The sequence below is a fragment of the Carettochelys insculpta genome, chromosome 3 (genome assembly GCF_033958435.1).
Source record: "Carettochelys insculpta isolate YL-2023 chromosome 3, ASM3395843v1, whole genome shotgun sequence".
NCBI classification, from domain to species: domain Eukaryota; kingdom Metazoa; phylum Chordata; order Testudines; family Carettochelyidae; genus Carettochelys; species Carettochelys insculpta.
In genome coordinates, this window is record NC_134139.1 from 78,687,678 (window position 1) to 78,713,935 (window position 26,258).

The window sequence follows — 26,258 nt, forward strand, 5'->3', positions numbered from 1 at the left end:
TGATTAGCTAGTGGAGATGGAGTGAGTGTTATTAACTGGTAGAGAAAGGTAAAACGGTACAATCAATGTAATGTGTTGAATACTTTATGAAAATCCACATGCTGAACCCCCCATGCTTTATGAAAATTGGGTTATGAATATAAATATGCATAACTCTGAGATGCTTTGGACTAAATGTCTCATGTAATATAACATTTTTAATATGATAATCTGAATATCCTATTTTGTGCATGTATGCTTATAGTTTTAGATGTGCTAATGACAGCCATTATTGGAGCTCCTGGAACCCTAAAGCTTAACAACTCGTAAACAGCCTTGTTTGTCCCATAAGTCTAAAAGGTTATTGGTGTTAGAAAGACATGCGACCATATCAACTGGAACTATAAGCCACTTTAATCCAGTGTTCTGCCACTGGGGGTGGGGAGAGGTAGAACAAAGTCTTCCTGCCCTGTTGGGGACTCTATTTAAGCAATGGGAAATTACCAGTGCTTGTCTTCTGCCTATTTTGGAATCTCCCTGACACACCCTAAGAAGAAACAAAGAATGATGAAAGGCTGTTGACCCAAATCAGAAAAAGAACTGGTCTTGTTTGAAGATTTCACCTGACAAAAGAACTACTCTTCAGGGTAAGTATCTGTATGCAGTAAGTCTCTTAGGGAATTTATAACTACACATGCATTTTCCTTTTATTTTAATTTGTCGACCCACTTTGATTTGTCTATTTTAACTTCTAACCACTTAAATTCTACTTTTTAAATAAAATATCTTGCCTATAATCAAGCACAGGGTAAGTAATTATCACCTGGGGAAGGCAACTATAGTGCATCTGCCGCCTTCCTTGATAAAGGGGGCTTACCTGAAGGGCCTTCTCCATGCAAATCTGATTTGTTTGGGGTTTTGATCCTTTTGGGTGGTTGGTTTCCTGGCTGCTGTGCCCTAGGATTGGGCTTTACGGGGGACGCGGGGAAGGAAGGATGGTAACGCCAACTCTGTACCTTGGCTAGGAGAAACCAGAGGATCTGGCTTTGCAGGACACAGTGACAGGGAACCCGAGAGCAAGAAGGTGGTGTCAGTGGCATAATCAATATACCAGGGAACATCCCAAGGGGTCTTCTGTGACCTTACCCCATCACAATCCATAAGTCCCAAAAAATGCCTCCACTTCTTGACATAGAGCTTACCTTGTGACTTAATTTTTAACCAAAAACTGTGCAATTTCCCACACAATAAATCTAAAGTAACATTAAGCCTTACCCTCTGGTACAGATTCAGCCCATCGTGGGTCAGACGCCGGGTAGTCATCCACTAAGTCTACACTGATCTGAATTACTGCTCTATTTAGTTCAGTATCAGAGCCCAGGTCTGCATTTGGTGGAAAGAGCTCAACCACCATACTCTGTGCACCAATTACATCTTTTCTGAAATAAAGGAGAAAGGCTGCATAAAACAAAGTGTTATCAGTGTTAAAAATTCCCACAACCAGCAGTTTTCAACTACCCTTTTTATGAAATTTGTAGGTTATAATTACTAATACTGTTTGCACTGAGCACCTTTAACATGACTTTTTCAGAAGCATCTCAGTATCCCCTATAAAATAGGTCATTATCCGGTCTATTTTACTAATGACCAAGTAATTTGCAGTCATTTTTGACTAAAATATCCTGAAGTTTAGCTATTCGTTATTGGAAAGGCATTCAGCAATAAATCTCACAGGTCCCGTTGACAATTTTTAATTAAAAAAGCTGAATGTTCCTTTTAAGCTTGCTATTGGAGGCTACAAGAAGTTGCAGCTGGTCCAGGTGACATCATAGCATTTCCTCCATGCATTTATGAAGTCTACTCCTGAAATCAATCAGGTTTTATTCCCTCACTGCTTTTTCACTCTTGTAAGCCTATTCCAGAACTCCACACTTCTGGTGGTTAGAAACCTTTGTCCAATTTCAAGCCTAAACATATTGAGGGTCTGTTTATATCCATTTGTTCTTGTGCCAACAGCAACACTCAACTTTAATAACTTGTCTCTCTCCCTGGCATTTACTCCTGTGGTGTATTTAGAGGGACCAATCATATCTCCCCTTAGCCTTCTTTTGGTCTGGCTAAACAAGCCAAGCTCCTAAAGTCTCCTCACACAAAGTAGATTTTCTATTCCTCTTATCATTCCAGAGGCCCTTCCCTGTATCTGTTCCAGGTCAGTTTTGTCATTCTTATTCATGGGATACCAGAACTGCATACAGTATTTCAAGTCTCATGAATGCCCCATATATCCCCATTTCTATTTCTACTGGAAACCTCATATAATGGAACTGCATTAGCCTTTTATATGACTGCATCACACCGGCAGCTCATGGTCATCATGTATTCAGACAATATGTCCAAGTCTTTCCCCTCCTCTGTTGCTTCCAAATGACATGTTCCCCTTTATAGCACAAATTCTTGTTAGCTCCTAAGTGCATGAATTTGTACTTTGCACTATTAAATGTCATTCCATTTCTATTACTCTATTTTCAAGGTCCTCTGGATCTTCTTGTATGATATTCCAGTCCTCCTTCATGTTGGCAGTACTTCACAACTTTGCATCTTCCACAAATTTTATTAGCACACTCCCACTTTTTGTGCCTGGGGCACTGTTAAATAAGATTGATCCCAAGACCAGTCCCTGAGGAATTCCACTAATATCCTCCCTCCAGCCTAACAGTTCACCTTTCAATATGACCCACTGTGGTTTCCCCTTTAACCAGTTCCTCTTCCAACTTCCATATCTCATTCAGCCCACCTTCTCAATTTTTAATAACTTTGTATGTGGAACTGTATCAAATGTCTTACTGTTATCCACATCTCAAAGAATGAAATCAGGCTGTTATGGAGTGATCCACCTTTTGTAAAGCCATGCTCTATTTCAGGGGTGGCCAAATGCAACTCTTTCATCAATGAAATATGGCTCCAGCTGGGAGCCGTGCACCAGGACTGCTTATTGCTGGTCTGTGCATGTGCCCCAGTGCCTGGAGGGAGAGACGCATATTGGCGGTGGCTCCAGTGAGGTTAGAATGGAGAGGTTGCTAGGGGTGTCAGGCTCTGGGGGATGGGGAGGGCATTGAGCCACATATAATATATTTCTTTCTCTCTCTCGATAGATAGAAACATAGAGAGAGAGACACAGAGAGAGAGAGAGACAAAAATAAATATACGATATGTGTCCCTTTACACTCTAACCACAGCTATTTTGGCTCTTAATCTAACTGGATGACCACCACTGCCATATTTTATCCCAAATACCATGCAACTCCATAGAACGAACTATTTTCTCTCTCAATGTTTGTTCAAAGATTTTAAATACAACTGAAGTAGAACTAACAAACCTGAAGCTTCCCAGAATAATTCTCTCCCTTCTTAAAAATAAGCATTATTCAGTAAACTCTTTCGTATCCGGCAGCCCGGGACCGGGAAGTTGCCGGATATTCAAATATTCTGGAGAGTAGCGAGGTATACCTAGCAATGAGTAACACTAAAGAAAAACAAGAAACAAAAATCTGTGCAGAGTACTTTATTCACCAACTGTAGTAGCATTGTACACTGTCAACTTATACTTCAGTTGCTGTATTTACTTTCACTACACTGTACTTATGGAAAAGGTAAATTTACTTACGGTTAAAATATGAGTTATCTGAGCATTCTGGATGATAAAATGCCGAACACGGGAGACTTTAGGGTTTCGCCAATTATCCAGTCATAGGGTACAATCTCAAAATTTAAGGATACATTAAAAATCCTTGCCAAATGGCTAATAATTTCATTTGCCAGTTCATTTACTATTCTTGGATGGAGATTATGGAAGACCCCTGATTAAGATGCTTGAATTTAATTTCCATTTTAGCCATAGTTTCTGCTTTCATATCTTTACCACCATTAGCCATCCTGCCACTACCCCAGATCCTTTACCAAAAATTGAAGCAAAGTCTTTGTTTAGGTGTCACCTAACCTGGCTCAGATTATCCATTCTTTCCCATATCTGGTACCATTTTATCCAACAACAGGTCACTTTCAGACCATTTCCCTCATCACAGCTTTAATTTAGCACTTCCAGTTTGCACCCCTATTTCTTCACCCTGTCATTTCAAGTCTCAAAGTTTACTTCCTCATCTTCAATCTCTTAACTGCCTGATTCCCCTTCTCTCCTTCCTTCAGTTTTTCCACAGCTGCTTCCTACTCTCCTTCCTCCAAAAAAACATTACTTACCCAGTGATCAATTCCATACCTCACATCCTTTCCCCACCTTCTGTTTTCCTGCATCATCCTCAAAAAACATGTCTCAGTCTACAATGTATCTCTCACTCTACCACTGACTCTCTGTCACCATCTTCAGGCAGTTACCTCTCCTCCCACCTGGACAGATGGCAGCTGTGTTGGTAAGAACTGTCAGAAGAGCAATAATTCCTCACTTTCCACTTCCTCTCTGAAGTACAAAGCTAACTATACACCCAATCCCCTCTTGCCACTATTGTTAGTTGGTATTCCATCTTACTCTCCCACCCTTCTACTTCTCCATCTAACTCCTGACTCTCTTCCTAATTCCACACCATCATCCTTCAATTTCAGCCTCCATGATGATTAGCTTCACTGACTCTTCTTCTCTTATTAATGCCCTTGCTCAACTTGTTGCTACAAATCAATTCCACAGGGAAAATTCTGCTAATATAAAAAGCATTACAGGAAAAATAAAATAGGTAGCCAAATGAAAAGTCTACAACAAAAGTGTCCTAGGACTGTACAAACTTTTCTAGAAAAGTATTATATTAACCAGCATTAACTTCATTTTATCAAAATGCACGCTTAATTAAAAACAAACCTGCCCTCTCTAGTACATGATTTCCCAAACTAGGGGGCATGCCCCACTGCGGAGGCATGAAGAAATTCCGGTGGGGGGGGGGGGCAAGGTGACCCAGCCTCCCCCATCATTCCCCCCACCTGAAGAAGAGCCAGCCTTTGCTTCCGGCTCTCAGCCCCTGCCATTTTACATGGGTAACCTGGTGCAGCCACTATAAAAAGCATGCAGCCAGCACAGACTCACATGGAGCTGGCTGCCTTCGGCAAATGAGAGTGAGTGTGGGTTGTTGGGGAGGAGGATGGGGTTAGATGGGGGTCTGGTGCTGCCTGGCTTTGTAGGAGGGCAGGGGAGGGGCTTGGGTGGGAGGCTTGCAGGACTTGTGGGGCTCAGGTGGCTGGCCCTGGCAGTGTGGGGCTTGGGTGGCTCGGGCTGGTGGGCAGGGGGCTGGCCCCAGCAGCATGGGGCTCGGGTGGTTCGGGATGGTCGGTGGGTGGCTGGCCCAGACAGCGTGGGGCTTGGGCGGGCGGGCGGCTGGTCCCTGCAGTGTAGGGCTTGGGCTGCTGGCGGACAGCTGGCTCTGGCAGCAAGGGGCTTGGGCAGCTGGCAGATGGCTGGCCCCAGCAGCGTGGGGCTTGGGCGGGTGGCTCTGGCAGCACAGGGCTCAGGTGGGCAGGCATCTGGAGTGGGCAGCTCTGGAAGCTGGCACAGGGCTCAGGCAGCTGACCAGCTCAGGCTGCACCGGGCAACCAGAAGGGTCCAAGAAAAATTATTTGTGCATATTTTAAATTTTAAATAACATTTTTATATCAAACTTTTGTGTTTATTTTAAATTACAAATTGAATTTTTTGTTAAAGGAGGCTGGATGATGGTAAAGAAGAGGTGGGGGGGGGCATGAGGATTTCTCAAAAATCAAAAGGGGGGCATGATGCCAAAATCTTTGGGAACCACTGCTCTAATATATGCATGTAGTGAGTGACTCCCCCTACCTGCAGTACTGTAGAAAAGCAGCTTTCAATAATTTAGTTTTATCTTCTTGTGCTATTATCTCCATTCTGGTGGTAGCACCAAATGCAGAACCCTGAAATGTAAAGTAAAAATTTAGACCGAAGGACAGAGATAGGCAAATACAAATCCGATCATGCAAGGACATTAATCTTTCCACCATAATAATGGTAATAAAGATCACAACAGACATGCCAACACCTAAAGCTGAAAAGGAAATAAGGAGATGCAAACTACTTTGACTTCAAAGCACTTTGCAAACTATAGGCAATTTTTATTACTCTACAACAATATTTATTCCAACTTTCATTTTTTCAGATTAGCACAGAAGAAATAATTCTTGTTCATCATAAAAAAGGAGGGTGTTATGGCAAACGTAACGGGATCACAGTTCAGAAGTTGTATAGGTTGATCTAGACAAATTAACAGTCAGAAGCTCGTCATTATGAAGTCAAAAAAAGGAGCAGTCCTGTGGCACCTTATAGACTAACAGATATCTGATGAAGCGGGTCTTTACCCATGAAAGCTTATGCTCAAAAATATCTGTTAGCCTATAAGGTACCCCAAGACTTCTTGTTGTTTTTGCAGATACAGACTAACACAGGTACCCCTCTGATATTATGCAGTAATACTGCAGTTGATCCAAGAGTGTAAGATAAACAGAACAACCACCAATACATTTTTCATTATTAGCCAAGGAAATAATTGGTCAGCCCCATACTAAAAGCCCTGTTTCCACCCCCCTCCATGCAAACTTTGGGCAAAAGATTCCACTTTAGAAAAATATTTTGACAAGTTAACTTCTGAAATTTAGTAAATTCATACTGTATGACAGTTAAACATGGAGGCATGAAACTTTTTTCCCTACTGTAAAGAATTGGTTATTTGACTCAAAAAAGTACAATTAAAATAGTAAAATCATTCAAATGTATAGTGATGTCTGACAAATGTCAATTTTACTGTGAATGTCAAAATACCGTAAACATGTTTTGGGTTTTGAAATTTTATGTTCAGTTAGCTCTATATCAAAATTGAAATATTCTGTGAATGAAAATGCAAAGAGTGAGTAAATTTGAGGCATACTTTCTTTTTGTGTTATGAGGATCTGAATTCTCATACTAAATATTACCTCACTGTTTGGTCCAGCTACAGAAGATGACAGGGAATCTTCAAGATCTTCAGGAAGCACAGAAACATTTTCCCTAGAAAAGATAGCCACAAGCCCACTTTTTCTGGTGAAGAAAATGGGAACTCCAGTGTAAGAACCTGCTCCCAAGATGCAATCTCCTAAGGGGAAGGGAAAAAAATTATTAAATAAAATTATCATACAATGCTGCTTTATAGCTTGATCTTTAAGTTGAATTTTCTAAGGTTTTCCACGAACAAGGAAACAGCAGTACTTCACAAAAGTCTTGATCATTCAAACAAATGTCAAGAAACACTGCAGAGTACCAAATGCTATGAGGCAATGACTAAGCAAACAAACCTAATTTTAGAAAAAATTCAAAGCATAAGAGCCATAAAATATTCTAACATTTTAAAATAAGTCCAGCTTTGTTGTTATATACCACACTATTCTAAGTAAGAGAATTGTACTGTAAAACAGTAATTGCAGAACTCAATACAGTACCCTACTCAAATATTTGAGTAGGAGAAGTGGAATAAGATTTCTAGGAGGAGAGAGGTAACAGAGGAGTAGCAGTGTTTGTCTGTATTCTAACAAAACAAAGGAGAGAGAAACTTAAGCGGTTTTCAGCATGAGTCACTTGCAAATTTAAATGCAGTAACAGAGAGAAAGACATGCTAGTCTATATACTATGAAAACAAAAAAGCAGTCAATCAGCACTTTAAAGACTCACAAAATTATTTATTAGGTGAGCTTTTGTGGGACAGACCCGTCTGTCCCACAAAAGCTCACCTAATAAATTATTTTGTTTGTCTAAAGTGCTGATTGACTGCTTTTTGGTTTTGAAAGTTTAAACATGTGTATCTAGCAGATTCTCTGCAACATCAAGTCCTTAAATCATAATGGGAAGACTTCAATAATGGAGCCAGAAGTTAGGGTGTCTATTACAAGAGTTGATAGAGGTTTTATGGCCTGCAATTTATTAGATCATTCAATACTTAAAGTCAACAAATGTATCTGAACAAGCAGGAGTAAGCAGGATTTAAAAATAAGGCTCCTTTGTGCAGTTAGACAATATTATCTTATTTTCATTTTCTGTCTCCTGTCAAGTGAATTTCAATCCCATTTTAGGGTAAAATTCCAGACTTTTTGCAAGCAATATATGAATAAAAAAAATACTCTGCGTGCGCATGCACGCACACACAGGGTATATCCCCAATTTGTGAGTAGGTTGCATTCCTGGACATCCACACGTAAGTCATTTTTTGTGCAAGTTGGGATCAGATGTAGGAGGGGCTTGCCACCTCTAGTCCCCTGGTCCTGACTGCACCTGGCTCCCAGATCCCCTCCGCTTGCAGGAGGCAGAAAACTGACCAGAGGTTTCAAGAGCCAGTAACCACAAGCAGAGTGGAGCTGGGAACCAAGCTGCCGCCACTCATGATTTCGATTCATGTTATTGCAAGAAATGCATATGTTGAAATCATGTAAATTCGGGGGGGGGGGGGTCTACTGTGTATATTCAAAATTGTCTGAACAAATAACTTATCCCTATACATTTCACTGACAGGGAAGCTGAAGCAAAGTAGTAAACTGTCTGGCTACAGGTCACAGAAAGATCTAGTGGCAACAATAGGTATTAGAACTCAGGCCTTTGACTGCCAAACCTTTGTTCATTGCACCAGTCCACACTACATCAATGTTGAGTTTTGCAGTAACGGGAGACCACTGAATGAAACAACAGAATGCCAAAACTCAAAACTAAATGCACTGCAGAAATAATTAAAATTGACAAAGAATAATTCTCTCAATTCTCTCTATTTTCTCATGATTCTAGGAAATAGTGAAAGGGAGGACAGCAAAATAGAGACAATGGATTTCAGGAAAGCAAATTTTGGTCAACTTAGAGAGCTGTAGGCAATGTCCCATGGGAAGCAAGAGTGAGAGAACAAACAACTCAAGAGAGCTGACAGTTTTTTAAAGGGACAGTATTAAAGGCCTGATATACCACTGCATAGGAAAGATAGAAAGTATGGTGAAAGACTGCCTTGGCTTAGCCAGGAGATCTTGTACGATCTCAAACTCAAAAAGGAGTCATATAAAAAGTGGAAATTAGGAAAAGTTACAAAAGGTGAATATAAGCAAATAATACATGTATGCAGGGGCAAGATTAGAAAGGCCAAGGCACAAAACAAGCTCAAACTAGCTAGAGACATAAAAGGTAACAAGAAGTCATTCTATAAATATATTTGAAGCAAGAAGACGACCAAGCCCTGGGTAGACCCACTGCTCAGTGAGGAGGGAGAAACAGTATCCGGAAACTTGGAAATGGCCGAGGTGCTTAATGATGTCTTTGTTTCAGTCTTCACCAAAGCTGTGGCTACACTAGCTCCTGCCTTTCGAAAGGGGGATGCTAATGAGCCATGTCGACACATACTAATGAGGTGATGCTATGAATATGGAGCACCTCATTAGCGTAATGGCAGCCGCGCATGTTTCCAAAGTGCCGCTTTCGAAATGCACGCTGCTTGTGTAGACAAGGGCCTTTCGAAAGGACCCCCCCCGCCCCCCCCGGATTTCAAAACCCTGTTCTTCCCAAAACCAAATGGGAAGAAGGGGCTTTCAAAATCCAGAGCATCCTTTTGAAAGGCCTGTCTACATGAGCAGCATGCGTTTCGATAGCAGCACTTTCAAAATGTGCACGGCTGCCATTATGCTAATGATGCACTACATATTCATGGCAGCGGCTTATTAGCATCTGTCAAAGTGGCTCATTAGAACCCCCCCTTTCAAAAGGTGGGGGCTAGTGTAGCTGCGGCCCAAGAGGGCCAGTGCAGACATGCTTAACATACTGCATGCTAGTGGGAAGGGGGTACGTTTTGAGGATAAAACAAACAAAGGACAAGTTAAAAATTACTTAGAAAAATTAGATGCCTGCAAGTCACCAGGGCCTGACAAAATGCATCCTAGAATACTTAAGGAGCTGATAAAGGAGGTGTCTGAGCCTTTAACTATTATCTTTGAAAAGTCCTAGAGGTCGGGAGAGATTCCAGAAGACTGGGAAAGGGCACAGTGCCCATCTATAAAGAAGGAAAAAAGAACAACCTAGGAAACTACAGACCAGTCAGTTTAACTTCGGTCACAGAAAAGATGATGGAGCAAATAATTAGAGAGTTCACCTGCAAACATCTGGAAGAAAAGAAGGTGATAGGTAACAGCCAGCATAGCTTTGTAAAAAACAAATCATGCCAGACCAATCTGATAGCTTTTTTTTGACAGAATAACAAGTCTTGTGGATAAGGGAGAAGCAGTGGATGTAGTATACCGAAACTTTACTAAGGCATTTGACATGGTCTCGCATGACCTTCTTATCAACAAACAAAGCAAATACAACTTAGATGGGGCCACTGTAAATTGGGTGCATAACTGGCTGGATAACCATTCTCAGAGAGTAGGTATTAATGGTTTGCAGTCATGCTGGAAGGGCATAACAAGTGGGGTTCTACAGGGATCTGTTCTGGGACCAGTTCTATTCAATATCTTCACCAACATATTGGGACAGAGAGTACGCTTATTAAATTTGCAGATGATTCGCAGCTGGGAGGGGTTGCAACTGCTTTGAAGGATAGGCTCATAATTCAAAATGATCTGAACAAACTGGAGAAATGGTCTAATGTAAACAGGATGAAGTTTAATGAGGACAAAGGCAAAGTACTCCCCTTAGGAAGGAACAATCAGCTTCAAATACATCTAGAATGGGAAGCGACTGTCTAGGAAGGAGTACTGTGGAAAGGAATTTAGGGATCATAGTGGATAACAAGCTAAATGTGACTCAACACTGTGATACTATTGCAAAAAAAGCAAACATGATTCCGGGCTTCTTTATCAGTGATGTTAAGAGCAAGACACGAGAAGTCATTCTTCCGCTCTACTTAGCGCTCATTAGGCCTCAATTGGAGTATTGCGTCCAGTTCTGGGCACCACATTTCAAGACAGATGTGAAGAAACTAGAGAAGGCCCAGGGAGGAGAAACAAGAATGATTAAAGGTCTAGAAAACATGAGCTATGAGGGAAGACTGAAAGAACTGGGCTTCTTTAGTTTAGAAAAAAAAAGCCTTAGAGGGCACACGATAGCGGTTTTCAGGTACCTCCAAGAGGGTTACAAGGAGGAGGGAGAAAAATTGTTCCTACTAGTCTCTGAGGAGAGGACAAGGAGCCATGGGCTTAAACTGCAGCAAGGGAAGTTTAGATTAGACATTAGGAAAAACTTCCTAATTATCAGGGTGGTTAAACACTGAAATAAGTTACGTAGGGAGGTTGTGGAATCTCCATCACTGGAGATAATTTAAGAGCCAGTTAAACAGACACCTACTGGGGATGGTCTAGATAGTGTGTGATCCAGCCAAGAGGGTAGGAAACTGGACTTGAAGATCTCCTGAGGTCCTTTCCAGTTCTCGTGTTCTATGGTTCTATGATTCTATGACAGTACAAGCTTTATCATCTGTGCCAGATTTAAAAAAAAAAAAAAAAAAAAAAAAGCCAGATACTTGAGCTAGGGCCAGCATCTGGCCCACCTCTGCCCCACCCCCCCAGCCCCGCTCTAACCCATCCCCAGCTGATCCCGCAGCATACCCACTAAAAGAATGTGACAGTTATCTGGGTGCTGGATAACCAGGCTTTTACTGTATTATTAACTAAGTGAGTTAATACAAATTAAGCTTCCTATTGCTATTACCTTGTGCACCAAATATAATTTTCTCTTGTGCTAAAGAAATTCTTCCAGTTCCAGTTGAACAAGCAAAAACCTCATCTTCAGTGTACAGGAAAGCAGCATGGTTAAAGAAATCTGGGACCATGAAACAGCACATCAATTCTTCAGACTATAAGTGTCAAGAGAATATACAAATAAATAATAAATGCTTAATATAGACTTTAATATCTTCAAAAAGTTGTACAAACATGAACATTTCCTTTTCTTAGTTTTCATATGACAAATTTACCACAAATTTATTTTAAGAGGATCCAATTTTTAGCTCTAATTTGCTCTGAATATTTAAGGTTTATTTTATCTACTTGATAACTCCAAAAGAAAGGGAGGTGTATTTTCACCAGGCTAGACAAAAGGTGAACAAATCAGTAATTCAACAGCTTTTGGACACTTCTACTGTATGAAGCAATTTGAAAATCAACACTGTAGAAAAAAAAAAAATCAGACATACAAAGTTAGGTCACAGTTTATATTCATGAATATAAAAGCTTAAAGATCAGTGACACTACACAAAATATACATAAAGTATCAGTTGTGTAAGTAAATATACTTTAAGCACACTTTATAGATTTCTGTTAGAAATCTGCAGTACAATCTGTAGTTAAAGATTTGATTGCTGAAAACTACGTATAGATTACCTTAATTATCAGATATATTCAAGATAATTAGTAAGAGAGAGGCTGGCAAAGATTACACCTCTGAAACCTGAGATGCTCTGGTCCAGCAACATACGTGGTGCTTGCTGGACCAGAGAGCCCTAGCAGTTGGGAGCAGGAATTGGCTGAGAGTCTATTGTGTGGCAACCACAGCTGGGATGGTGACAGAAGGACCAGCAGCAGCCAGAGGCCTGGTGGTCCAGAGCCAGGATGCCAGCAGCTCACAGCTGGGAACAAATGGCCAAGAAGCATCAGGTTGGACTGGGAAGCGGCAGCATGTGGTTGGGAAGCAGCCAGGGCAGAAAGCGAGACAGCTTGGGCACCAGAAGCCAGGGAGCTACAGAGGGCAGCGAGGAAGCAGGTCCAGCAAAATCCCTGCTCTGGGACCACTCAGGTCCAAAGGGTGCTGGACCAGGGAAGTACAACCTGTAAAGCACACTGATGGATCAGACAACAAAGCAAATGGGGTTGGACCTCCCTCCTCTGGTTAAGACATTGCAGTTTGCGGGGGGGGAGGGGGGGGGCGGCGCCACACCCCCACACTCACACAACTGCCTGTGGACTTGGAGCTTTTTGTGTGTGCTGGTGTTTGGGATTTTGGCCACAGGCCCTGCACAGCTTCCTTGAAATAGCTCAGACACCAGGGCACCAAAGACCGCAGTCGATAACTGGGGTTTTAAGTATTATTCTTAACTTTTCTCTATTTGCTGTCCATTTTCAGCCAAGTTCCTTCAGCCTTCTTCCTCAGTTTCAAGACAATGCGGATGAATTACTTATAATTAATTCAAAACTGATATTATAATAAAGCTGCTTACCAGAGGTAGGTGGAGGGCAAGACACAAAAGCTAAACAGTAAGAAATAACACTTGGGAAAAAGGAGAGTTCTGAGGATTTTTACTTTACATATTTTACATTCAACTTTAGATACTGCTCTTATCTAAAGCTTTTTATATCGTAATTCTGATGAAAATATAACACGGAATGTTGTCTGTATACGTTATTTCCCAGACCAGTTCCAAATTCACTTTAGAGCAAAGGCCAAAGGACTTCATACCTGAAACGGTGGATTATATTGGGTAACCTCCACAACAACATCATCCGACATGTGATAACCTTTATCTTCCACAGTTATAAGAGTGTAGTAAGTGAGGCATGGACTGTCTCCAAGATGCCAGGCTGCAGCCAAAATCACCAGTCCATCACTAGAAATTGGAAAAGCAACACACATTTACAAGAGGATGGTAAACTATTCTTCTAACCACATACATCACGGTTCAGAAAACTGGAATATACATAGGGACATACATATATAATATTAGAAACATGTCTTTATATTAAACAAGAATTTTAGTCTCAGATGTAAATAGTGAGGTTACATGTAGTATTCTAGTTTAATCCTTTAGATGCAATAAGAATTGTTTCTAGTAATTTCAAATCTGAAAAACTAACTCCCATCTAGCTGTTTAATACCAATGCCCACAGACTAGTTAATTTAGTTTGCTAGCACAGAAGTTATACTGGCTTTCCTAGCCTCCTGGAAAAAAAAAAACGTTGCGAAGAAAATACTCATGAAATGACAAACTTTATAGGATTACTCTGGGTGAAAAATTTTTAAAGCCACTAACTTACTAATGCCATTACACCTAGTACAATCAAATTTTTTGCACTGAAATGCCTGTTTTGTCACCAACCGTATTCAGCGTAATTAAAATCCCAATAATTATATATAAAAAAATGCAAGAAAACAGAAAACACTTCTCAAATGAGCAAATGGCTCCTCTCTTGCTAGACAGAATGCTTGTGCCTACCGGTTTTGCTGCAGATCCAAATACTGAACATTGACTCCTCCTTTAATATCTTCATAGTTACCTTCTGAGCCCTGCAAAAGATGCGAATTTATAGTGACAGAAATAAAGCAGCCAACTACCTATTTTATTTTATTTTGTCAAGTTTACTGCCTCTTACCCAAATCGCATCTGTGATGTGTTCTTTAAGGATCCTGTTGATATCCCAGTTAAGAACATGACGTTCAGTAGAATCCTCTATCTCCCATTTGTTTAGATTTGAACTGGTCAGGGCATAAAAGCTCGCTCTCTCTTTGTCCCAAAGAACACTAGAAAGCTGCATTAACCAAAAACACATCAAAATCCCCCATCAGCTAAATTATGTTCTTATTATTCTGATATATTCTGCCACTCCACTGTTCATCTGTTAAGACATATGGATGCTCAATTTGACAATTTCATGTACTAGCAGGGCCCACCCCTTTGTGGCAGTTACCAAGATAGGAGCTTGCTGACAGCTGCAGCCCCAGGGAGATGGCTGGGGGAAGCCTCGCAGCCCTGGGGGCCTCTGGCTACAGTCGGGTGGGGGGGGGGGTGTACATGGAGATGGGCTGCATAAGCCAGCAGGGAGAGGGGGGCAGTGGGAGGGAGCGCAGAGGTGTAGTAGGAAGAGGGGAAAGGGGCTGCTGGGGGCCACAGTTGGGGGGCAGTGTGGGGATGTTCATGACTACAGTGGGACAGATGGATGCCTCTACTTTTGTAGCAGTATAGATTACTGCAGTGCCTAGGAGTTCTGTTTATAGACCAAAACCCCATTGTGCAAGAAGCTGTGTAACCATAGAATATATATATAAAAAAAAAAAAAAAAAAAAAAAAAAAGTCCATGCCTCAAAGAATTTATAATCTCTGCTTTAACAATGATACAAGTACCAAAATAACTCCAAACAGAAGTCTTATTTAATGAATAAAAAGAAAACAGAAAACATCTTGTATTCTTCTCCAGATTTTGTGAAATTCACAAAGAAAATCTGTGTTGATCCACAACCACTGGAATGCCTTTATCTCTGGGGAACATATGAGATACTGATAGTTTCTCCTTTGTCATTCAATTTGCTCTGAGTCATTCTCTCTGCAAATCTCAAGTGTACACTAGGAACGTGAAATCCTGTTTACTTAATCACTTAAACATTAAGTTTAACCAGTTAACCGATAAATGGGGGGCGGCAGAAGCTGGAGAGGCCGCAGACAGGTAGCCCAAAATAGCTACTCTGTATCTATGAAATGCGAATGGCATTTCAAAATATTTTTTTGAACAACAGGTGCACTACGTTGGCATCCCTCTACACCTCATTGCAGGAAGAGTAAATGATGCCTTGAAACAGCACAAATTGCGTACCTTATTTCAAGTTTAGGGAGCAGTATAGCCATAGTCTTAGAATACACAAGTGCCAATATACTGTATATAGCCTTAACTTAGGCATTTCCTGACTTGAATGATAATACTGCAGAGAAAAACATGCACAAAATTTCTTTTAACATCAATTAGTCTTCCTATGGCAAAAACCTTCAAAAATGCACACAAGCACTCAGCAATTAAGCTGATAGTTTCGATCTAGTATGGATCAGAAAGAAGAACATGCTGTACAAGACAAACACCACTCCATCATGACAAAGAGGGAGTAATACAATACAATATATATCGAGATACATATCTCATGGAACTGGAAGGGACCTCCGGAGGTCATCAAGTCCAGCCCCCTGCCCTCTTGGCAGGACCAAGCACCATCCCCCTGGCCTCCCCGCCCTTTTTTTTTTTCTTTTCTTTTTTTAAATCTGTTTGTCCCAGATCCCTAAATGGCCCCGCCTCATGGGTCGAACTCACAACCCTGGATTTAGCAGGCCAATGCTCAAAACAATGAGCTATGCTTCCCCCTGCTGAGAAAGACCACATTGGGATAGGATATCTACTATAATTTGCTTCTTACATTCAATTACCACAGTGATAATCTATTACAAATGAGTAAGAGGGATCACAGTACACTCTCCGCTTTCTAGGTTTTAAGCCACATAGAGTTTGACAAATGCAATGGAGGGAATCATCCAGGAAGCAAATGAAATACCAGTTCTGAACCATAAACCTGGTTGCAGATTTAAGTCCCAGTAATCATATGGGATGCAGGGATTAATTAATTTAATGAGCACACAAATATTATGATTTCTAAGGAAATTGAAAAACAGCTGCAAGATAATTATTCTTTCCTGTTTGCAACAGTGCTGTAAAGCAGTGGTTTTCTTTACAGGTCCACAGACTATGTCAAAGAGGTATGCAAAAGGCTTTGTTACTAAAGAACAGGGGTTTTCAACCGGGTATCCACAAACTCTGTTTAAGATTTCCAAATGAGTCTTCACATCCACCTGAAATTTTTGGGGTCCACGAATGAAAACACATTGAAAACGGCTGTGGTAAAGTATTTCTCTTTTGAACTTTACTGAATATGGTATGGAGCAGGATTCAGATGTTCTGCATCCTGACACAGTATGTCCTTAAGCAGTGGTGATCAAAAGGGGAAGGAAGGACTGAGACAAGTTGGAAAACGTAATTTTATTTAAAAAAAATATTCTATTTATAATAATCTACTGCTTAAACTTACCAGGGCATCATTACTGGGAGATGAAATCCCCAAGAGAGAGGAGACCCTTCGGCCAATTCCAGAAAACATGCCCTGTCCCTGTGGCAGGGCATGTTGATTGATCTTGCCAGAACTGTCTGGCACCAATCGAACTAGCTGGCCCCTTGACGATGATAAAATAAAACTTCCTCCCTGACAAAAGGTACAAAAGTGTACATTAGACACATGAAAGTCACACCATCAATTTTCATCAACAATTACTGTCAAATAAGGATTACTTGTACCAGGTCAAAAGTAAAACACGGGCGCCCTTACTGCCATACAAAGAACCCAACGGCTAGCAGAGATAGGCCACGAAATATCTTTTCCAGCAAATTAATTTAAAGCTCTGATTTCCTTGGTTAAAAATGTCAGTTTTTTCAATAGGCCAGAATCTTGGTTTGGAAATTTTAAGACATTACAGAAAAAACTGAAATCCAATCAGATGTAGCACATTTTATCAACTACCTAAAGTTATGCTGATACTTGAATAATTAAATATAGCACACAAAATGTGAGGATAATCCATAAATTATTATTTTACCACATCTTTTGAAAAACTGTTTGAATTATATACCCCTAATGAACAATTTTACCATCTATTATTTATGAACTTACTGATCATTTTCATATTCTTCTTACTTAAGAACTGCTGCGCTCTGTAACAAAAAACTCTTTCCAAGGGTAGCTTGCTATTTTTACACACGTGCCCTGTGACACATCACAACTAACTGCATGAGAAAATACCCCTCAGGCTACGTCGTGAGACCTATGTAATTATCCCAGACAGGACAATTAACATCCCTGCACCTCTCACCCCCTTCCTTCTATCCCATTTGTTTGTCAGTTTTTATTGCAATTTTTTTCTTTCTGGTCCTCTGCAATTATATACCTCAGTCTGTACTGGAAATGAAATTGATCTGAAGAAGTGGGTCCGTCCCATGAAAGCTCATCACTGAAAAAATCACTTTGTTAGCCTTTAAAGTGTTACATTTCTGCTGCTTTGTTCTACTGCAGAAAGTTATACAACGCAAGTTACAGCTATTTGGGCATATCGGCAGAATGAACGACATATGAAAAATCAAGACCCTGGTATTTGGCAGAATGGGTGGTTTGAATAGGAGAGGCATATCCCACAGAGAATGGGTAGATGATATATTAGATCGGTGCAAAGCTAGTCAAAAGAAACTAAGCCACTCCCCACTGGACAGGGAAAGATGGAAGGAAACCGTGAGAGAGGCATCAGACACCAATGGGCTCTGAGCGCATGGTTGTTGATGATGATGAAGAAATGGAACATTTGTAATAAATGCCAGATTGTTGGTAAAAGTAAATGCGACAATATTTCCCAACAATAGTGGAGAAGACAGATACTGGCACACCTGTTGTACAAAGTCATTTACTTCAACGGTGTTACATGGGAGGTGATTATAGCCCATACTCTCAAGGTTATGTCTACATTAGAGTGTGATCAGGCAACAGAAGTTACTGTGAGACAATACCTTCCGACATAACTTCTGTCAACAGATGGTGGCCGGACTGCACCGCTGCTCTCGTGACAAAACAACCAAACGGAAGCTCAGCAAACAAGGTTGCCCCATTTCCCAGAAGCCCCTTCTGTAGGCAGAAGGTGCCCTGGAGCATCTTGTTCACAACACACCTGTTAATGCATCCCAAAATCATGTTTGCTTTATTTGCAACAGCATCACACTGTTGACTCATATTTAGCTTGTGGTCCATTATAACCCCTACATCCCTTTCTGCTGTAGTCATTCCTAGACAGTCTCTCCCCATTCTGTATGTGTGAAACTGATTGTTCCTTCCCAAGTGGAGCACTTTGCATTTGTCCTTAGTAAACTTCATCCTGTTTACCTCAGACCATTTCTCCAATTTATCCAGATCATTTTGAATTATGACCCTATCCTCCAAAGCAGCTGCAACCCCTCCTAGCTTGGTATCATCTGCAAACATAATAAGCGTACTTTCTATGACAATATCTAAATCGTTGATGAAGATATTGAACAGAACTGATCCTAACACAGACCCCTGCAGAACCCCACTTGTTATACTTTTCCAGCAGGATTGAGAACCATTAAGAACTACTCTCCGAGTACAGTTATCCAGCCAGTTATGCACCCACCTTAGTATAGCCTCATCTAAGTTGTATTTGCCTAGTTTTTTTTAATAAGAATATCATGCGAGACTGTATCAAATGCTTTACTAAAATCTAGGTATACCACATCTTCTGCTTCTCCCTTATCCACAAGGCTCGTTATCCTATCAAAGAAAGCTATTGGATTGGTCTGACATGATTTGTTCTTTACAAATCTATGCTGGCTGTTCCCTATCACCTTACCAATCAGACACATTCTGAAACTTTTGCAGTAAAGGAATCTCTCTCTCACTCACAGTGGTACCATTTCTGTCAGTTTTGTGAAATTATCCATAATTAAGTTACATAGTTTACTCTGCAACCATTCAGTATATTAATTTCCTAAGGGTTTAAGACTCCATAACGCCAAAAACTCTTTCCTGTTTCTAAGTTAGCAATCAATATTTTTGATGCAAACAAAATTTGTACTATACCTTTACAGCTGTTAGAAAACTGCACAGAGAGCCTCCAAAGTCTGTATATGTCTCCGTATAGGAACCTTCATGCACAAGGCTGGGCCAATAACGTACTGTCCCTTCACTGGTGGCAACCATTACTGACAGGGACTTGGAATTGCAGAAGAATAGTGAACATAAGATGTCAGTGAACTACAATACAGATGCAAATTTTTACTTGAATAATATTAATCTCTTACGAGTTTCTTAAACTACAAAATTATAAATTGTTAAATTATTAAATATAATTGAATTTCCTGGCAATAATGACCATAATGTAATTAAATTTAGCCTCTTTATAGGGGAAAAATGCCAAAGAAACCCAGCACAGTAGCATTTATCTTAAAAAAAAAGGGGGTAACCACAAAAATGAGCAACGAAGGGTCCTGTGGCACCTTATAGACTAACAGAAAAGTTTTGAGCATGAGGTTTCGTGAGCACAGACTCACTTCATCAGATGCTGGTCATGGAAATCTGCAGGGCCAGGTATAAATAAGCCAGAGCAAGGCTGGGGATAATCAGGTTAGCTCATTCAGGAAGCGTGAGGCTTACTACCAGCAGTTGATCTGCAGGTGTGAACACCAAGGGAGGGGAAGCTGCTTATGTATTTAGCCAGCCATTCACAGTCTTTGTTTAAGCCTGAGCTGAGGGTGTCGAATTGCAGATGAATTGTAGCTCAGCAATTTCTCTTTGGAGTCTGGTCCTGAAATTTTTTTGCTGTAGGATAGCTACTTTTAAGTCTGCTGCTGTGTGGCCTGGGAGATTGAAGTGCTCTCCTATGGGTTTTTGTATATTGCCATTTCTGATATCTGATGTGTGCATTTATTCTTTTACGTAGAGACTGTCCAGTTTGTCCGATGTATATAGCAGAGGGGCATTGCTGGCACATGATGGCATAAATTATATTAGTAGATGTGCACCTGAATGAACCCACGATGGTGTGGCTGATCTGGTTAGGTCCTGTAATGGTGTTGCTGGTGTAGATATGTGGGCAGAGGTGGCAACGAGGTTTGTTGCATGGACCAGACTCCAAAGAGAAATTGCTGAGCTACAATTCATCTGCAATTCGACACCCTCAGCTCAGGCTTAAACAAAGACTGTGAATGGCTGGCTAAATACAAAAGCATCTTCCCCTCCCTTGGTGTTCACACCTCCAGATCAACTGCTGGTAGTAAGCCTCACCCTTCCTGAATGAGCTAACCTTGTTATCCCCAGCCTTGCTCTGGCTTATTTATACCTGGCCCTGCAGATTTCCAAGACCAGTATCTGATGAAGTGAGTCTGTGCACACGAAACCTCATGCTCAAAACTTTTCTGTTAGTCTATAAGGTGCCACAGGACCCTTCGTTGCTGTTACAGATCCAGACTAACACGGCTACCCCTCCGACACTTCACAAAAATGAGGAAGCCACTTAAGTGGAAATTAAAAGGAACCATCACCTTCAAGCTGCAGGAAAACATTATAATAGGCACTTAAAACGTATACTACAAAGTAAAACAAAAACAATAAGCAAAAATGTTTGTAAGCATGCAAGAAACAGGAAAAATACAACCATACCTAAACAAGAGGTAAAAAGCATTTAGAGGCAAAATGGTATCCTTTGGAAAAATAGAAGTCAGATCACAGTGAGGAAAACAGGTACTGAAGTTAGGCTCACTGGCCTGTAATTGCCAGGTTGCCTCTGGAGCCTTTTTTTAAAAATGATTGTTACATTCACTAACTTCCAGCCATTTGGCACAAGGATCAATTTCAGCAACATGCTAAATTCCACAGTTAGTAGTTCTGCAATTTCATATCTGAGTTCCTTCAGAACCCTTGGGTGAATATTTGTTCCAAAACCTCCTTTTCTAACATGTCAATCTTGGGCATTTCCTCAGATCCGTCATCTAAAAGACGGGGTCAGGTATAGGAATCACCCTCTGCAGCAAAGATGAATGCAAACAACTGATTTCCACAACAGTCTTGTCTTCCTTGAGTATTCCTTTACCACCTTGATCATCCAGTGCCCCACTGATTATTTGGCAGGCTTCCTGTTTCTCATATGCTTGCAAACATTTTTGCTGTTAGTTTTGGTGTCTTTTGCTAGTTCTCTTCAAATTCCTTTTTGGCCTGCCTCGTTACACTTTTGCACTACAACTTGCCTGCTCTTCTCCATTTTCCTCACTAAGTTCTGACCTTCAATTGTTAAAGGATACCTGAAGCTGAAAAATGGCTGCTATCTCACGTTCTTTATGAAATGTAGTTACACACAATATAGTGCACAATAGTACAATATAGTGTATACCTAGCTGATCCTGGGCTCTCATCCTCACACAGTACAAGAGATACATAGTAATGTAGGAGGCCCAGGCAGAAAAATGCCCTATTTCTTCCATTGCTGGATGGCATTCAGAAGGAAACTTAGGCAAAAAACAGTTTTTGTTTACAGTCAGTCCACACAGTATTAAAACATGGATGTTACACAACTTTTTCAGGAAACATTATTCAAATGTAACTTGCCAGAATTAAACTTTGTGCACCCAAAAATCCCTGGAGGTACACCAACAGTTACCTACTGATTTTTTTTGTTAATTTTGGTGTGTCAACAGAAATTGATGTTTAATGACAATTACCAATTAAAACTGTATCCTTTCAAGTCTAATTATAACACAGAGAATACAGTTTACAAATGAATGCATGATAAAGAAAATGATATTCACAGATTTTTTTTAATTGTTCATTTGCTCACCTGTAAAGAAGGCACTTCACCTGAGGTATTGAAGCAGGATACAGCTGCCAAGCTAGAACTCCATTGGAAATCACTGGATGGTAGCTGTAGTTCCTTGCATACAGATAACTACAACAAGGAACATAGAGACATGATCATAAACACACCTCAGACAATCATTCGCATATTCATTTTACACATTCTACTAATATTCGTTCAGACATTAGGTACTGAGGTAAAAAGGAAATAATTACTCAAATTACATAAAACTAGTGCAAAAGGTTTGAGACACCCTTTCTAGACTTCACTCTTTTGTTAATAGATAATTTGTGTCTGCCAACAGGCAGGCAATTGTTACACTGAACTTATTTCTTTATTCAAATGTCTTAAATGTGGTTTATAATACCAATCATTTTACAGACGATGCTCCCTCAGCACCTGGAGAAATTCTTCAAAAGATGAAGGCTGGAGAAAAGACAACAGCCCCATTTTGGCAGTAGTGTGAGGCTTCTCAGATAACATATTGTTAAAGAATATAAATTCACCTCACTTCTACCCCCAATTAAAGAAAAACACAACTAACCATTTGTGTCAATTACTGGGTTTCCATGCATGTACGTCCTTACCATGTCCCCAACCAGCTCTAGAACATAAACTACCTCACTATCTTTTTGTGTCACTGTCTGGAGCCCTAATCTTGCTTAGGTGGGGAATTGGGTGTTACTGAAATAAAAAAATATTTGTCAATAATTGAGCTATACTGTTAGCATATCGAGCACTTTCTTTAAAAAATGTAAGCTCTGATTTTTAAGCTACCTTATGCTTACATTAGTTTCCCAAATACAGACTGTCACAAATGGCGTTTTTAGCAAGACTGCCACAATTAGCTGGTAGCTCAGAAACATTTACACATTACTTTCAAATGCAATGTATAACGCAAGAGTGCTTTTCCACACTACCATGGGCAAAGCATGTTTCTTTGAAGCACCTTTTAGTCAGAACATTTTCAAACAAGACGCTAAAATCATCCAAGGAAATGTGATTCAGAATACCATGATTGTAATGAAGGTTGAACAGAGAGGGAGAATATCAGTGCAATCAGGACAGTTGCACCTGTCACTTTGATATTGTGGACACTGTATGGTGGGAGATGTACAAACAATATACACTATAGTTGACTGAGGAGGAGAGACATTTTGTACCAGCAAGAGACACTGGAGAATGACTCTCTAGTCCAGGGTTTCCCAACCTATGGGTTGGGACCCAAACATGGGGTCATGATTACATTTCAAAAGAGTCACTGACTGAGCTGAGAGGCTCCACAGGTGGCTATTAAGAAGCCATTCACACTCCTGAAATGGGTCTCAACTTCTCAATTGGATTAACAGTCACCAGGCAGTTAAACCAATCGATTAAACTGAGAACAATTTCAGACAGAGGGCAGAGAACTGCATACCTGAGGTGGGGGCTGGAGTCCGAGGACAGAGCTGATCAGCTCCCTGGCTTGCAGCCTCTCCATGAGGTGGGCTCCTCCCAGACAGCACTGCTGGTTGGGGCTCTGCCCCAGCTGGCTTCCAGCCAGGGGGGTTGGAGTTCATCCCCCGCCCGCCCCCCAGCACCAGCCAAGGTTCCTGCGGCTGGCTCTGCAGGCCAGGGCTCTGCCCCAGCCGGCTTCCAGCTGCGGGAATGGGCATTCTCACACATACCAACCAGGGTTCCCACAGCTGGCACTGCCAGCTAGGGTTCTGTGCCTCAGCTGGCTTTAAGCCTCAGGTGTTGGGTTTCCCCGCTGCATCCGGGAGGCTGGCGCTGCTGGCTGGAGCTCCATGCCCCAGCCGGCTTCCAGCTGCAGAGCTCCCTGTACCTCCCCATGCTCCCTCCAGCCTGTGAGCAACTCCTAGCCTGCGTGTGACTCCCCTAAACCCCTCCAGCCCCGAGCATGACTCTTCCAGCCCCCTGCAGCCCAAGTGACTCCTAGCCCCCTCTAACCCCTGAGTGCGACTTCCCTAGCCCCCTGCAGCCCGAGTGGGACTCCCCCAGCCCCAGAGTGTGACTCCCCTAACTCCTGATTGTGGGATTTATGCTGGGAGCAGTTTTTATGGGGGAGCAGTTTGGGTATGAGTGTCTTTCCACCACCACAGCTCTGATTAACTATAGCAAATGTAGTGTTAATATATTTCCCCTTTTCTATGAAATAACTATTATGAATATAGAAACAAAAAGGGCACAATTTTACGTTCTTGCCTCAGGCGCAAAATTAGTTAGTTATGGCACTGCCTCCTAACCCCCTCTTTTTGAATTGCCTTGGGTCACCAAATCTTCCTGAATTGCCAAAATGGGTCCCTGTCTGGAACAGGTTGGGAACCACTGCTCTGGTCCTTGTTACAACAACTACAAGCTTCTACAGATGTTAACTGCTATGTACAGAGGTGGAGTTATTTCTGCTTCCATGTTTTTGGTGCACAGGTGAAAATATTTTCTTGACAAAAAATATTCAAAACATCTATCCATAATACAAGAGGCATTTACAAATTCATTTTTCAAGGAACAGGTTGAAGAGCAGGCACAGAATTATCAAAACCAGCCTTAATATATCAGCTAGTTCCTAAAAATGTTATTTAAATCAGAGTTTATCAGCATTGAAAGATACTTCTGAAATTTAAAAATGTAATATTAAGGTTGCACTGAGAGAAAACTACAATAATTAAACCCAACAGCAAACTTTCACGTTACTTATGAAGTCGCTATCACCCATTATTCATCTTTTTCATGTGAGTTATGAGTGTCAGTTTGTCCCTTGGGTCAAACTACACAATTAAAACACTTATTTGATTAGCATAATCACATACCCATCCACTTTTTCCATCATAATCTTGATGTCTATGTACCTTAGCAACTGGAGATTGACCAATCTTCCAAATAATCAGCCTCTCTTTGTAGACAAGCCAGGCCCATCCACTTTCATCCACCTGCACACTTAACTGGTCATCAGCTACATCCAAAAAGACCACATAAAATTCCAAGAAATAGTAAGATTTCTAAAACTCTGTAGAATAGTCTTTAAACTATCAAATCCTCATTTTGGTAGGAAAATGATTTTTTCTAACAGATATTTACCTAATATTATTTAAAATATATCTCAATGCAATATGCTCTCAACTTCTGAAACAGAAATGTAAATCACTCCAAGAAAATAACCCATTCACATCTCATTACACAAAAACTGAGAGCAACACAATCACTGAGGGAATTAATTAAAGTTATTGTAGACATAAATGTAAAATAGCGAACCCTTTTAAAAAGAAACAGAAATGTAGAGAAAAACCTCTCAAGAGTCTCAGTTTCAAGGCAAAGCCCATTTTCCTGGGTTTTTGGAGAATGGTAAGAAAATGAGTACCTTTTTCTATTTATCTGCTGGTTTTATATACCACTAGGTGGAGTTGGGTTGCATACAGCAGAGATACATGTTTTAACAATGTGGATTGTGTGTTCTTAAAGCACTATTAGAGCTCCTAAAGTTTGAGACGTACACAATAAATGAAAAAGATAAAAAGACAGATGTATATACAACTTAATTTCTTTACTCAGTCCTTTGGATTTGACACACAATTCATTTTTCAAACATTTCACATTTGTAATATTCTGCTAGCCATATTAGCTAGGTTCCAAATTCAGAAATAGGACTCTCAGTAACTTTGTCTACAAAGGATCCAGCTTCTTCATCTTTTCTAGATTCAGCTATTTATATTGGGAAGGGATTTTTTAAATATTAGTTCAGGCTTTGTTATAGAAAGAAAACTTTTTTCCCCATAAAGGTATGCATTTCACTCTCAAATCAGACTGGTTTTAGCTCATTACAGTAATTTCCACTACTATGGCTCCCGTGTCTTGAATTTTACAAGCCACATTTATTTTTCATTGTTTTGAAGGTAAAAGATCAAATGATACCTCCTAATTATGCGTAAAGATACAGTACTACGCACACATGCAATGCACCTTTTCAGCACAACTGATGACATCAAACAAGTGCAAAACAAGAAAATCAATTATGGCTGTCCTTTTAAACTTATGGCTTTGTACATGGCTATTACCAGTGGTCTTCATACTTCTTGAGCTTAC

General features: G+C 40.7%; 1 protein-coding gene across 2 annotated transcripts in view; it reads right to left on the reverse strand.

The window, feature by feature from the left end:
- NUP133 (nucleoporin 133) overlaps nucleotides 1-26,258 on the reverse strand; it is a 59,923-nt gene that overhangs the window by 28,471 nt on the left and 5,194 nt on the right. For both annotated transcript variants that reach the window (XR_012644978.1, XM_074990186.1), the window contains exons 3-13: nucleotides 25,028-25,131; nucleotides 22,161-22,268; nucleotides 19,412-19,543; nucleotides 16,808-16,978; nucleotides 14,338-14,493; nucleotides 14,181-14,251; nucleotides 13,427-13,574; nucleotides 11,684-11,828; nucleotides 6,955-7,112; nucleotides 5,810-5,901; nucleotides 1,255-1,418 (exon numbers count right to left, since the gene is read on the reverse strand). Coding sequence is in view for 1 of the 2 variants with exons in the window: in XM_074990186.1 (XP_074846287.1) it covers nucleotides 1,255-1,418; nucleotides 5,810-5,901; nucleotides 6,955-7,112; nucleotides 11,684-11,828; nucleotides 13,427-13,574; nucleotides 14,181-14,251; nucleotides 14,338-14,493; nucleotides 16,808-16,978; nucleotides 19,412-19,543; nucleotides 22,161-22,268; nucleotides 25,028-25,131 (1,449 nt within the window). In the remaining variant the exon portion in view is untranslated. The remainder of the gene's footprint in view (nucleotides 1-1,254; nucleotides 1,419-5,809; nucleotides 5,902-6,954; nucleotides 7,113-11,683; nucleotides 11,829-13,426; nucleotides 13,575-14,180; nucleotides 14,252-14,337; nucleotides 14,494-16,807; nucleotides 16,979-19,411; nucleotides 19,544-22,160; nucleotides 22,269-25,027; nucleotides 25,132-26,258) is intronic.